The following is a 16389-nucleotide window of genomic DNA, read 5'->3' on the forward strand; positions in this document are numbered from 1 at the left end:
GGCTAGGACGGATCAACCCCTCAGGACCAGTGGTGAGAGTGGTGACATCGGGAGGGAAGGGGGTGTAGAAAGGGAGAACCGATCTTGGGGATCTATGTGTAACCTCCTCTTTGGGGGATGGGCAATGGGAAGGTGGATGAGGGGAGACGCCAGGCAGTGTAAGATAAGATAAAATAATAATTTATAAACTATTAAGGGTTCATGGGGGAGGGAGGGGGAGGGAAAAAAGGAAAACGAGCTGATTCCAGGAACCCAAGTGGAAGGCGAATTTTGAGAATGACAAGGGCAATGAATGTGTAAGGGTGCTTTACTCAATTGATGTATGTATGGATTGTGATAAGAGTTGTATGAGCCCCAATAAAATGATTTATTAAATTACAAAAAATTATCATAAATTTAATAAATGGCTTAAAATTAAAATTTCTAGAAGCTGGTAAAATGATAAAGACAAAATCAAAGAAATTCATATACAGAGACAACTAAACCACTGAAAACTAAAGATAAGGAAAAAAATGTAAAACAGCATAGAAAAACAACATATTACCTATAAAACAAAAAGAATGTGAAGAACTGAGAACTTCTCACCAAAAGCCATTGAAGACAGAAGACCACGGAATAACATTTTTTAAATAATAAAAGAAGAAAACTGTGCACGGAGGACATGCCTGCAGGTACAACAGCTGGAAAGAGGCGACCCTAGCCACAAGATCGACATTGTGAGCCTTTCTTACCTTGAACTCTAACCTGTTAACTTGCCTAGTAAACCCCTCCCCATTCATAAAATACACTAGCAGTAAAACTAAGATTATTCGCAGCTAGATAATATGATCTATAACAATAGCTAAAGGAATTTCTTAAAGAAATTATCTAGGAACAAAATCTGGAACGTTAATAATGAGTAAATAGCATCTGAAATGGTAAGTTCTTTTGTAAATAAAACTATAGCTGGTCCGTAATAGCTGGAACGTAATAGATAGTCAATACTTGAAAAATCAATCAATGTAAGTTATATATTAACAGAATAAATAAGAAATCTTTATGATAATCTCAATAAATATTATACTGACAGCAATATTCATTTATGTTAAAAACTCTGGCAAATTACAAATAGAAAAGTTTCACAATATAATAAAGAATATCTATAACAACCAACAGATAGCAAGTTATAATTATTTGGTAAAACATTGGCTACTTTCTCTCCAGAACAAAGGTGGTCACTCCCGTATTCCTCAATTTCATGACGGAAGTTTAGCTAGTGATCCGAAGCAAGACAAAGAACAATGACGAGCATATAGACTGAAATGAAGCTGATTACATAAAAAATCACAAAGAATGTACACAAGTCCTAATAAGTTTCGTCATGTCACAAGATGAAAACAATCATTTCTACTTACTAGCAATTCAAAATTAGAAAAGGAAATAACTTAGATAATTACTATAATTAACAGCACCGAAAGAAATAAAACCCAAAATATGTGAAGAGTCTTATTCTGAAAACTATCTTATACTAGAGATTAAAATTCAAAAAGTACATCAATTTTCCCTACAGCGATCTATAGATCTAATATTCATCAAATTTTCAGAAGGATATATTTATAAATATTACTCAAAATGGATATGGAAAGATAAAAAATTGAAAGAGACAAATAGTACTAAGAATAAAATGGAAAGAATACTACTATCAGATTTTTTGCTTACTATGAATCTATAGCAATCAAGGTAGTATGGTACTAACAAAGAAAGACACATACAGATCCATGGAACAGATACATAAATATGCCCTTTGTCGGACAAGGAAACAGATACACAGATCAATGCAAAAGACATAAAAACATGGCCTTTGATTTGGGACAAATACATAAAAGTACCAATGGAAAAAGTGTAGTCTTATTCAAAAAGTGACGTTGAGGTAACTGGTCATCTATAAGTAAAAAATGAATTCCTGATAACACTTAATATCTTATATAAAAACAAAGTAAATTATCATACTTGTACATGAATGCTCATAGAAACAGTTTCACAATAGTCAAAAGTTGTAAAAAACAGAATGAATATATAAAATATCGTATATGACTTAAATGGAGTATTATTTAGCCAAAGACAGAAACAACGGACACATTCTGCAACATGAATGAACCTTACAAGTTGTATGTAAAGTAGACAGAAACAAAACGCCACAAATTATGTGATTCCAGTCTTTGAAACCCAGAGGGGCAGCTCTACCCTGTTTTATAGATTTGTTATGAGCTGACATCAACTTGATGGCAGTGGTTATATATTATTATTTATTAAAATATCCATAAAGCAGAACTCATATAGGCAGAAAGTATAAAAGGAAATGGTTGCCAGGTGCTGTAGTTACATGAGCTCACTTCAACTTGAGGGTATTAAGAGTGAGGGGGTGGTTTCTACCCTGTCCATCAGGTCACAGCCTGATGATGCCTCCTTGTGGACATGCCCTTTTCATGAGCATTCTGGAAACTTCCTCACTCTCTCTCTGCCTGTGTCTTTCTGTTGACAAGCCATGTTTCACCTTCCTGTTGAAGAGCCACCCTCAGAGAGCTGGATGAGCCATGTGGAGACCTGCACTAGCACTGAGATGCTTCCACCACCATTGGATCCACAAGACTTTTCACCCACCAGCCTGTGATCTTCCTGCATTCAGCATCAATGCACGTGCTGCATGAGTCTATGGAGGAATTAATGGACTAGTATTGAACATATGGGCTAATATCAGACTTAATGGACTTGATGTGGACTGGACTGGGTTGTTTTCTCAATATACAATTGCTCTTTGATATAAAGTTCTCTCACACACGAGTGTCTCTGGATTTGTTTCTCTAGTCAACCCATTCTAACACACCAGCAATAATTATTAAATGGGTGCAAGGTTTTTACTGGGGTGACAAAAGGATGTGGAGCTAGTGGGGAGGTCACACATTAGGAATGTTCTTAATGGAAATGAATTGTACAAGTTAAAATGGTTACATTTTGCTTTTATAAAAAAATGGTTAAATTCTATTATCATGTTTTTTCCACTATAATTTTTTAATGGTTATACATCTAAAATGTTAAAAGTAAAACAATACACACTTTAGAAAGAAAAAACTTAAGAGAAAATCTCTATTATTTTTTAGTTGAAGAATTCTTAGATACGCTACCAAAAGAATGACCTTTAAGCAAAAAATTGACAAATTAGATATAGCAAAAATTAAAATCATTTGCATTGTGAATGGTACAGTTATGAGAAGAGAAAAGTTAAGTTTTGAAGTAGGAAAAAGGTATTGATAAATCATTTCTCTGAAAAATTAAAAACACATGAAAAAATTAATTCAAAAGTCTAATGGATCAGATAAACATCAATCTCTACAACCCTGAGACCAGAACTAGAGGTGTCCACTACCTGTACCAATTGCGCTCAAAGGGATAACATTAGAAAGTTGTGAATACTGTGGAGAAAAAATATGGCATGAAACGGAAATTATGAAAGAGAACAGGCTTGCTGGTCAGATAGAGAGTGATAAAACCCCAAGATTATGGTCCTTGGTTACCCTCCAGATCTGGGACTGAATTGACCTCTGTGGCTCAATTTTTAGCCTGTCAATAGGCCTATAAGGAGAACAATAATACTATGGAGATATACATACCTTAGAATAATGAACCATTTAAGGGGGGGAAAAGGGCAGCATTTACCCAAGGACAAAGTTCCAAAGTGTTAAAAAAAAAAAAAAAAGGCGGAATGGTAAAAAGATGTGGGAATAAATAGCCCAAGAGAACTTTCAGGAGGAAGAATGGTCCTGACTGTGGCAGTGGTTACTTACACATATATGTGGTCAATGTTTCTGTGTACGACAAGAGTCAAAATTGGAGGGGGAAATCCAGTGGAACAAGGAGCCAAAAACAATGTTCAGAAGGCAGCTAGCGAGACAAGATGGATCAGAAAAGAAATGAGAATTGCGAATACACATGCTGAAGTCATTCGTCTGCAGGTAGAAAAACACAGATCACCCCAGAAGATTATGTACAGTGAAAAGATAACTAAGGGATAAACCACACTTAAACCAAACCCATTGCATTGAGTCAATTCTGATATATAGCAATCCTACCCAACAGAGTACAAGAGGGTTTCTGAGGCAGTAAGTCTTTACAGACATGGATTATCACATCTTTCTCTTGTTGACTAGCTTTAGGTTTAGACCACTGACCTTTTGGTTGCCAGCTGAGTGTTCACTGCAATGCCTCAAGGAATCCTTTACCAAGAATAGAGCTCAGAAAACATCAGCAATTAATGACTGAAAAGAAGACACCAAGAAAGAGTCTTCAGAAAAGTAAACCAATAGAGCATTGTGTAATTCAAGTAGCTATCGGATCAGAGTCACAGAAAGGTCAAACAAGACTTTAAAATATTCTGTAAGATTTGGCAAAATGGATAATGGAGACTTCTGTTTCAATATAGTGGTGTAGAGAGGTTTACAATGAAATGAACATGGAACAGCAATTAAGTAACTAGATATAGTAAGTCCTAAAGGAGACAAGAGTAGTAAAACAAAGAAATGCAGATTAAATGTTAAGATAAACATGAATATATTTATAGGTTATGAGTGTACCAGTAAAGAAAAAAACAGTTCAGATGAGAAAAGAACAATTGATGAAATAAAGTCTTAAGAAAGGATACAGTGTGAGAAAATAGTAAGATAAAAATATGGACTCTACAGAAGGGTCACAAGGAAGAGACCAGCCAGTCAGGGTGCAGTAGAGCACCCATGAAACAAACAACTTTCCTCTAGTTCTTTAATACTTCCTCCCCCCCATTATCACGACCCCAGTTCTACCTTAAAAATTCAGCTAGACTAGAGCATGTACACTGGTACAGATAAGAACTTGAAACACAGGGAATCCAGGATATATAAAGCCCTCAGGATCATTAATGAAAGTATCAATTCCAGGAGGGTAAGGTTAAGGTGGGGGGAGAAAGGGGAAACCGATCACACTGATTTATATATAACCACCTCCCAAGGGACAGACAAAAGAAAAGTGGGTGAAGGGAGACAGCGGTAGGTGTAACACATGGGAAAAATGATAATTTATAAATTCTCAAGGGTTTATGAAAGAGGAAGGGGGAGGGGAAATGAGCTGATAGAAAGGGCTCAAGTAGAAAGAAAATGTTTTGAGAATGATGATGGCATCATGGTGCTTGACACAATGGATGGATGGATGGATGGATTGTGAGAAGAGTGCCCAATAAAATGATTATATATATATTCTATAGTCAGGCCACAGGAATTTAAATACTTGTTCAACCTCTTAGTAGTTATAAATTTGAACAGATTAATCTGAATTTCTTTGTGATTCAATAAGATATAAGATGGAAATAAAAACCTGCATAAGTAAACATTACTGTGAGAACCTTGTTAATCTGAGTAAAAAACAAAAAACATAAAAAACCCAGAAATCTGCCTAATACAAGGAGACTTCAAAAAGGTGGATCTTCTAAAAAGTTCATGGAAAAATGTATCTTTTAATTCCATTTTTCTCAGGAATTTTTTGAAGCTCCCTTGAATGTAGTAGCATCCAACAATCCAACCCATTATCGTCAAAAAAATTCCAACTGCTACTGACTCTTCAGGAAAGAGCAGAACTGCCCAGAGGGCCCCGGAGCCTGTAAATGCTCACAAAAGCAGACCGCCACATCTGCCTCCTTCAGAGCCACTAGTAGGTTCCAATCACTGACATTTTGGTTAGCAGCCCAGTACTTTCACCACTGCACCACCATGGCTCCTAACACATAAGAAGCACTCAACAGATGACAAATCTTAACTATAGCTAACATTGTAATTATTAAAAAGGAAGAGATTAACTTCTGAACAGGTTGAAGTTAATTATCCTTTTCTGAGACTAGAGAACACACAAATATTTTATACAGCAGTGAGTAAGTTTATTGGTATGGAGGTAGATAATTGAGGAAATCTGGGGTCCTAACTCCAATTTTTTATATGAATATTTATTTACAGAAGGTAATATTTATTTACAGGACAAAACCATCAAAGAGAATTTCCATTGTGTGCTATAGTGGAAACTACTGACCATGAAAATAGAAAAAAGTTGTGAAGTAGGACAGTTTGACTGAAACAGAAGACCGTGACATTACTCAACAAAGCTTTACTTTTCTCTAGCAGTATTTATAAGCCTGAGTGCATACACAGTGACTTGTTCAGTCATATTTTATAAAGATACGTCAGCTCAGAAAACAAGGGGGACAGGCTACTCAATTATACAGGTATTACTGAGTGAACTGTGTCCTGAAGAGGATGTTTTGACTTCCTAAATGTTATACCTGTAAATCAGTGGTTCTCAACCTGTGGGTCGTAACCCCTTTGGGGGGGGGGTGAGTGACCCTTTCACAGGGGTCGCCTGATTCATAACAGTAGCAAAATTACAGTGATGAAGAAGCAATGAAAATAATTTTATGGTTGGGGGGTCACCACAACATGAGGAACTCCATGAAAGGGTTGCTGCATTAGGAAGGCTGAGAACCACTGCTGTAAATGCACAATTGTTTGGAAATATGGTTGCTCTTTGAAGAATGTTATCAGTTAAATTAATGTGGCCACACTGCAGTCAAGTGAGTCATTCTGGGTGGTGTCTCATAAAAAGAAGAGAAACGACATAGGTATAGGAGGTAGAAAGATACAGGAGAAAGAGAAATCATATAAGAATAAATCAAATTCAATGCCATTGAGTTGGTTCCAATTCATAGCTACCTTATGAGGGGTAGAACTGCCCCTGTGGGTTCCTAAGACTGACCTCTTAAGGAGAAGAAAGTCCTGTTTTTCTCCTATGGAATGGCTGATGGCTTCAAACGGCTAACCTTGCAATTGGCAGCCCACCTCATAACCACTAGATTCAAGGCCCCTTGAAAAAGCCAAGCTGCCCCAGTATACTGAGAGCCACCTCAGTAAGTAAGAATACCCTACCGAAAGTTGACAGAGAGCAAGCATGGTCCTGCCAACACCCCGAATTTGGACCTTTATCTTCTAGAACTCTGAGGCAATAAACTTTTATTCTTTAAGGCCACCTGTTTTGTAGTATTTTGTTATGACACCCAAGGACACTAAGACAACATGGATGTATACAGATGAACTAATTTAATGAACACGCTATTCAGAGAGCTTTAAAGGCACCTATCCTTTCTGGAAACAAAGCAGATACCAATCAATTAAGGTTTAAAGTTTAAAACTGTGAGAAAGCTACACAATAGACTATCATAACTTTATAAAACATTACTAAAACTTTACAAAGAAAGTTTTATAAATGAACTATTGATGTACACTAGACTGAAAAATGTATATGCTATTATAGGAAGTTCTGGAAAAGATAAAAATAAGTGACAAGAAGCAGCTCAATGGTTGTCTAAGGCCAGTAGTGGGTGGGGAGGAGGCTTACTTCAAAGGAGCACAAGGGAAGCCTATGGATAAGCAGTTCTAGACCATGATCATGGCTATAATTGACATGACAGTATATATTTGTTAACACTCACTGAGATATGCATTTTAAATAGTTAATTTTAATATATTTTAATTTCATTTAAAATATATTATTGCACATAAAAAACATTAACAGGTCTTGTCTTGAGAAACTCTGAAGGTGTTATGTTCTACTATCTAGTAGGGTGCTGAGCACAGATATTTAATAAGAACTCCTCCACTCTTGCCAGATACCTATGGTCTGTATAGCTGTATAGCTGATGCTGAAATAGAGATTGGCCTGTGGGTATGACCGAATTCTATGAGCTCTTTAAAACTAGTGCTTTCTATGCTGGTTGCAGAAAGGGAAGTCTGACAATTGAAAGGAATAAAAATGCAAAGGAGATTATCTGCTTCCAAAATGAAGGAGGCATTTGGCAAGACCTAATGGTGGTCTCAGAATTGATAGTAGTCTTGGAAGGGAGTTAGCAAATCAGTGGAGACCTCACTCCTATCTCAATGAAGAACTCTGCCAACAACCTGGAACAGTTGGGAGGAAAATCGTTCTCTAGTTGAGTCTTTAGATGTGGATGTACTAGCCGATGCGGAATTTACTCTTTGTAGACTGAGCATAGAGCTAGCTAAAATGTGCTAGATTCCTAACCCATAGAAACTGTGTGTAATAAATGCATATTGTTTTAAGCCATTAAACTTTGTTTCTGTTATACAGCAATAGTGAACTAATAGAACCAAAGAGACACTGACAACTGGAACTATAAATATATCATACAAAATCTCAACTATTTGATGAGTACATATACTATAAAAAATAAATAATGTGACTCTTGAAGAAACAGAGGTAAACATAGTGCAGGGATTTAGAAACAAATTCCTGTCATTAGAAAAACATATAAATATATGTCAAAAAGAATCACTAATAAGAAATTTAACCACAATGCTAGCTTTGTACACTACATCAAAGAAAAATTATTCTTAATTGGAATGACTATATTAATAAACTTTCCACAATACCACTTGTGAACTCAGAAGATAACCACAGGAATATTACCAGTCTAATAAAATACATTACCATCCCTATGTCCTATGTGAGTGTAACACCTCATGGAGTGCTGAGTTGAGAGACAGCAATCAGATACTCAAAAGGGATCTGTGTAGGTCGACAAGCCAAACCTATGAAAGAGTTTTAACTCTTAATGGATTTTCTAGAAACTTACTATTTTCTAGACTAAATAACAAAGTGATATAATTAAATGGCATAAGTAGAGGCTTGTGGCAGTTACATGTGGTAGTTACATGACTTTACATCAACTTGAATTTTTATGAAAGTGTAGGGGTAGGGCCAAACCTGTCAATCAAGTCACAGCCTGATGGTGCCTCCTTGAGGGTGTGGCCTTCTTATAAGCAAGAAAACCAAAAACTTGCCCCCTCTCTGCCCGATTGCCAAGGAGCGGGGGGGGGGGGGTACGGGACATGTAGGCTGCCCAACCCTAGGAGCTGTTGGCACCTTGCCATGTTTCCACTGACCTTGGATGCATGCTGCTCTGCACCCACTGGCCTGTGATCTTCCTGCTGGTCTGTTTACTTTTCTGGGTCACTGGTTTGCAGCTACGTGAATCTGATTGTGAGGGATTTATTTATGGTCTAGAATTGGACTAATGCACTTGAGTTGGACTGGGCTAGGATGCTTTCATTTTATATATATATATATATATATATATATATAAATTACTTCTTGATATAAAGCTCTTTCTTATACTTAGATGAATGTTACTAGACAACGAGGCCTAACACAAATACAGTTATGTTTCTAATTTGGTTTTGGCCAAATGTATAGTTACACATAAATATTTTTCCAAATACTTATTTCCAATTTTTCATTAAAATTCTTTGTCAGTTGAAAGTCTTCCAAACCCCAAACAGCAATAACAAAAAAACTGTTAAGCACTTTATAAACACACACACACATCTGGGTTGCTATAACGATTCTAAGGTCCCTGAGTGGTGCAGATGGCTTGCCGTCAACTTAATCTCAAGGGTTGGTGGTTCAAACCCACCCAGCAGCACTACAGAAGCAAAGCCTGCTTCCAAAGATTTTAGCCAAGAAAACCCTGCTGTGCAACACGCGGGGTCACCATATGTCAGAATCCATTGGATGGCAACAAGATCGGATATTTTGTTTTTCATATACGACTTCTACTCTTCTTATAGGAAAATACTGGTATGAACTCATTCTCCATTAATCAAAGCAACAACATTCCGTATATACTCATGTATAAGCTGAGTTTTCCAGCACATTTTTAATGCAGTTTTTGTGGTAAAATTAGGTGCCTCGGCTGAAATTCGGGTCAGCTTATACTGGAGTGAATTACATCCTTAAGAGAAGGGAGGTTAAATAGCCTAAAATATGTTAAAACTTATCCTCCAAAAAGATCAAATTGGAACCTTGGGAACACTCAGTCCAAGTCAAAGGATGAAGAACAAATCAGAAAAAGGGGGAAAGAATGGTTGCACAACACAGAGAATGTAATCACTGTCACTCATTTGCACACGTAGAAACTGTGGAATTGGTGCATGTCTGCTACATATCGTCTCAACAACAAAATACATAATATTTGAAGAAAAAACCTTTATACTCTTATGTTTAGTTCTCATCTTAATGCACAGATTGCTAGATTACTCTGTGGGCTTGTTTTTGTTTTTCATTTATAACTGAGCTTAATCCAATCTTTCACTTTAAATATCACATTCAAAATCTCAACAAAATCATACCATATGTCCCTCAGCTCGTGCTTTATTCTGCATAGCTTCTCGCTTTCGCTGTAGAAACTCTTCTACTTGTTTGGCTCTCTCCACAGACAGCTGTCCTTTTTGCCTGAGTAATTTAAACAAACAACAAAGTCATTATGTACATCAAGTAGTCCCAAAAGTTAAAAAATACATTTATTCTACATCCTTTTTTTGGTTGTAGAACATGAAGTAAAATCTTCTTCTGTAATGAGGAAAAAGCTATATATTTATTGGCATCTGTGAAGTTACAATTTTTACTTTTTAAAAAAATTTTTACTCTTTTAATTAATAGAAACGTTCATAAATTTGACACGAAATTTTCTCTTATATTTGATTTATTGTGCTTAAATACCAAAAATTTTTTGCAGCCTGTACTTAATTTTAGCAGAATTTCCATAATTCCAAAGCTATTGAGCTTATTTCATAACTTGAATCAAATATATCTAAGATGCTTCTTAGTATCACAGTCAAATAAAAGCCGTATAAAATTGGACAAAAAGAGTGAAAAGTTTGTTTGAAGGGCTGGGCTTCTAAAAATATTGCACAAAGTTATGTCTAAATGCTTTAATTATTAAAAACTGCAGTGGATAAGGAAAATTAAAAGCACAGTTATTTGTTCAAATATTCTCCAATTGTGTTTCTCTTAATCTTTAGTTGATAATTATATAAGGTTTTAAACATATTGGTTTACACTGCAAGTAAAAATAGCAATAACAAACATTTATTGAATTATCTCCTACATATGTATGTCAGTTGCAATGTTAAACAGAGAAATGAGTAAAATCCAATACCACTAATCAGAGAACACATAACAAAGTCAACTATTGTTAATTTTGGCAATAAAATGCGAAAGGTTCAAGTTTTTGGGGGGGTGGGTGGGAGCAGATTCTCTGGGAATTTTGGCTAGTAAGGCCCACAAACTCCCTACAGCTTCTCTCTAAAGCAACCCCACCCAGTAATGTTGTGGAAAATGCATAAAAGATACTCATGATTTTTCATCCCTCAATAATCATTTCCTTTATATTTTATGTCAACTACTATTAACTGAAAAAAATATATATTTTCAATATGAAATTAAGTTTTAAGGACTTGGTATCTGTCCTATCACAAAGTTATTAGTGATAGTTGTCTTTGGGCTTATATGGTACTTCTAAGAAATTCTTGTGAAATTTATATCACTAGGATCTCCATGGATTAAATTATCTCTGGCCTGGTTTAAGTGTCTATTAATTTCATTCTCAGAAACCTGGGTGATTAATTCTTAATTAAGTTCCACATCACTCAAGCCAAGTTAACTTGAATAAATTGAAAATAATAAGTGAGAAATGTTTCCATGCCCCTATACTGAAGACGTGCTGTTTTCTAGCTATCGTATCGTGTGTTGTATAACTCTGATGTGAATAAGGCACAGCTGGTCAGGATACAACATATCTCCTGCATATATCCAGGCAAGGTTTCATTCTGATTTTATTACTATGTTGTTGTTGCTGGGGATCAACGAGGCAGTCCTGACTCATAGCATGCCTATGCACAATTGAATGAAACATAGCCTGATGAACACAGCCATAACCGTGCTCACAATTGTTATGTTTTAGCCGATTGTTACAGCCACTATGCCCATCCATCTTCTCGACAATCTTCCTCATTTTCACTGACATTAGCCTCATTTATAGAAGACTGGGTGTGAACAGAAAAGATGAACCTTCAGAGGTAAGATAAGACCGATTGGCCCCCAGAAGTTTATACTTCCATTTGGAATTGGATAAAATCGCTGCTCTCTCTGGCTGTATGGGCTTCCTTTTCTAATCTTATAGAAGCATTTTTTTCTAAACTTTTCATTCCAATATACAGTGCCCTTGGTGATAAGACTGGACCTTCAACTAACATGCTAATACAGCCTTTGTAGAGAATTATTTTTACTAAGAACTTGATCACTCATATAACAGCCATGATCTACAGATCATATATATATAAATGTTTTCATATATGTTTCACATCATGTATCTATAAATAGTTCCATCTGCCCCATTTATATAATTTATAAATAATTTTGCTGCCTTTAACAATTGTCTCCTAAGGCACTTCCAATTAGTATGTTTTCAAAATTGACTGGTCTCACTAGCAGTGCCCTGGTTTTGTTCTTTCCCTTTCATTTAACAAACATATATTAAGTATCAATTTCTTCTCTACCTTTTAAGCTACAAAGATCAATGAAACAGAGTGGCAAAAGAAATCATTAAGTTAAGCATAAGGATATATGGTGAGCACATATATATTCACAGAATGGTATTTAAAAACAAAAAGAAACAAACTGCAAATATATGCAGTGATAGGGGTAGACCACCCCCCACCAAACATAATTTACAGTAAAAGAAGCCAGAGTTAAGATACCACAAATTGTATGATCCCATTTATGTGAAAAGTTAAGAATAGGTAAATACATAAAGACAGGAATTAATGGTAAACATTCAGACAAAATGTTTTAAAACTCATTTAGACTAATAGTTATACAACATATGCCCCAAGAAAATTATTTAATAGGAAAAATATACATGATAAAAACAGTGATAAATACACACAAATAGTAATAAAGAGAGGGAGAGGAGGACTTCCTGGAGGATCTTTCACCGCAGCTTCCACCAGCCTGACACCACAAGAATTAGATGGGGCCTGGCTACCACGACGAACTGCTCCAACTAGAATCACAAAAGAAGGTACCAGACAAAATGAGAGAAAAATAGAATAAAATTCAAATTCATAGAAAAGACCAAACTTACTGTTACGATAGAGACTGGTGGAACTTCTGATACTACGGATTTTAGACATTCTTGTAATTTAGAAGTGAAGCCAATCCAGATCACATTTCAATACAAATAGAAGTATGGACCAAAAGCAAACATGGAGCTAGAGCTGACACATTGTAGGGACTGCAACCAATGCCACAAAATATCTGTGTATAAATCGCTAAATGGGAAGCTAAACTGTTCTGTAAATTTTAACTAAATCATAATTAATAAAAGGTTTTAAAGAAATTATAAAGTATAAATACACTTTAATTAGATGAAAAGAGAAAGAGGATCAAATGCAAGGATAAAAATATGAAACTAAAAACCAGTACAGATTATTTAGGGAGCTATAAGAAGTTCAGTGATTTGGGATTTAAAAAAAACAAGAAACAGGGGCTATCAAGAATAGAAAGTAGAGGTATTTCTAAGATTTATTGTAGGCAGTGGGAAGCCACCGCAGAGTTCTACACAAGAGATACAAATGATTAAATCTTTTCACTACTAATAATTCCCATTAAGGAAAAATACAAACAGATGATTGGATGATGTTTTCACAGTGTCAATAGAAAGAATAAGTCTTTCCAGAGTGAACCATTATACATAAGAAAATTTGTCTTAAATTCAAATATTTACCATTGCCGAAGAAATCAGGTTTCAAGCTTAAATAGTTCTATTACAAAGGAACCATTCATCTTATACAATAAAGAAAACATGTGTTTCTAATGTAAAAGATATGATGTTGATGTGGTAGTTACATAATCTGTTGTCAATTTGAGACTATTAAGAGTAAAGGGGTGGAGTTTAGGCTGTCAATCAGGTCGCAGCTTGCTGACCTCATTTGGGAGGTGCAATGGAGATAAATAGCTTACTGGAGGTCAGATACACGGTCACTCTCCCTGCAAGACATTGCTGGTGACAATCCACATGGAGCTATGCTGATGGCAGTCAGAGCCTTGGAGCTGGAGGTGCCACGTGGAGACCCACCCAGTGCTGAGATGCTTACACCGCCACTGGATCCACAAGACTTTCCAACCACTGGCCTGTGATCTTCCTATATTCAGTATCATTGCATGACTGCGTGAGTCTAAAGAAGAATTTATGGACTAGTTTCCACACATGGGGTAATATTGGACTTAAGAACTTGATCTGGATTGAGCTGGGATGTATTCTTAATGTACAATTGCTCTTTGATATAAAGTTCTCTCTTACACACGAGTGTCTACAAATCTGTTTCTCTAGTCCACCCGACTAATACAATTGGCCAACCCAATTTGTGATTTATATATATAAACCCTTTAATAAATTCTAAACTTGACATACTTTTATCCTGATCATCTTAGATAAGAACTTATTAAAATATGGAGGGAAATAGATACTAAAATTTCTTTTAGGTTTAAAATTCAAAGTCTACGAATTTGGATCCCTTCTAGTAGTTATCCTAAGTGGAGAAAAGTTGCAGTTGTCAAGGATTTTGTCTTGCCTGGATCCAGAGTCAATGTTCATGAAAGCAGTAGTCAAGAGATCAAAGGATGAGTAGCATTAGGTAAATTAGCTGCACAAAACCTCGTCCGAGTACCGAAAAGCAAAAATGTTACTTTGAGGACTAAGGTGCACCTGACCCAAGCCATGGTCTTCTCCATTGCCGCATATGAATGTGAAAATTAAATAAAGAAGACTGAAGAAGAATCTATGCATTTGAATTGTGGTGCTGGAGAATACTGAAAGTGCCACAGGCTGCCCAAAGGACAAACCAATCCATCCTAGAAGTGCAGCCAAAATGCCCCTTAGAGGCAAGGATGGAGAGACTTCATCATACATACTTTGGACATGTCAGGAGAGACCAGTCCCTGGAGAAGGGCGTCGTCTTTGGAAAGAGAAGAGCATCAAAAAAGAGGACGCTCTCGGTGAGCTGGACGGACACGGTGGCTGCGACAAAGAGCTCGAGAATAGGAGCAGTTGTGAGACGCGCGGGATGGGGCAGCGGTTAGTTCCAGTGTGCATAAGTCACTATGGGTCGCAATCTACTAGACTGCACTTAACAGTAACTAGTAACCATTACACATCTAGTACTGAATAAGACACTTTAAATATTTCATGTAACTGCTCATAAATTAAAGTAGCAAAAATGTAAGCCTCATGTAACTACTGAATATCGTGATGTTCAGATTTCACAGTTTCAAAATTTAAGTTGTACTACTAAAGCCTTAGTAAAATTTTTGACTTAAATCTTTTAATTTTTACATAATGAACTAACAGAATATTTTCTGTAAAGAGTAGATAGGAAATATTTTAGGTTCTGCCATGAAAGCAGCCACAGATGGCCTCTACATGAACGAGCACAGCTACATTCACAATAAAGCTTTACACACTACATTTTGAACTTCATAATTCTCACATGTCACAAATATTATTTTTAAAATTTTTCAGTCATTTAAAAATTTTAAATGAAATATACTTAAAGAGGTGGTTGGCTGGATTGGGCCACTGGTCATGATTTGACATACCCTACTCTAGAATACAAAAGCAAAAAAAGCAGAAAAGTATGATAATATGATTGCTATGATTAATATTTTAATAGCTTAAACAAATTTTTAATAATCCCCTTATAGTTACATTATAATTAAAAATTAAATACCAGATAATTTGGGGATAGAGAAATAATAACTAAATTAAGAGTTTATCAATCTACATAGCTTTGGCTCCTGAAATCAACAATTTTTTTTTAATGTGTTGTTGACTTAGATTTAAATTTTGAATTTTCAAGAGCAGCTAAAAATAAATGTGGGCTTTTTTAAGTATTGAAATGCAAATATACATTCATACATCTGGTGCTTACTAGAGAAAAATAGAACTATGTAAATTGAAACTTACTAATGATAATTGCTATTATTAAATTAATTCCATGGAGAATATGGAAGATCTGATGAACAAGATCATAGAGCTAAACATTAAATATAATGGTCAAGTAAAATGTATTAAGACAACAAAGAGAAAAGTAGGTTCTAAATTATAAAAGGAAGACCAAAAACATGTTTGGATTTTGGTACAAAGTAAAACTTCACTTCAATTTATATTGATTTATCTAAAGCAAGCAGATGAAATTATTACAATCATATGTTGGCTGCCAGTTACCATGTTCCTACAAATTATCTGTACAGAAATAAGATGTTCAGCAATATAAAAACAAATCAGACTGAACTGAAGAGCTACATGCATGCCACCATGTAATCAAGTGCCAGAAACTGCTGCATCCAGAAGTCAAAAAATATTCTAAGTAATCAATGGGGAAAACATTTAGAAAGTGTAGGTATTAAGTCACACACAAAATAAAA

General features: G+C 35.6%; 1 protein-coding gene across 14 annotated transcripts in view; it reads right to left on the reverse strand.

Annotated features, from left to right (window-relative positions):
- The window catches only part of NEK1 (NIMA related kinase 1), a 231566-nt gene that overhangs the window by 116791 nt on the left and 98386 nt on the right, over window positions 1–16389 (reverse strand). For all 14 annotated transcript variants that reach the window (XM_075564253.1, XM_075564248.1, XM_075564257.1 and 11 more), the window contains one exon: window positions 10254–10356. In XM_075564253.1, the coding sequence (XP_075420368.1) occupies window positions 10254–10356 (103 nt within the window). The remainder of the gene's footprint in view (window positions 1–10253; window positions 10357–16389) is intronic.

The sequence above is a fragment of the Tenrec ecaudatus genome, chromosome 12 (genome assembly GCF_050624435.1).
Source record: "Tenrec ecaudatus isolate mTenEca1 chromosome 12, mTenEca1.hap1, whole genome shotgun sequence".
NCBI classification, from domain to species: domain Eukaryota; kingdom Metazoa; phylum Chordata; class Mammalia; order Afrosoricida; family Tenrecidae; genus Tenrec; species Tenrec ecaudatus.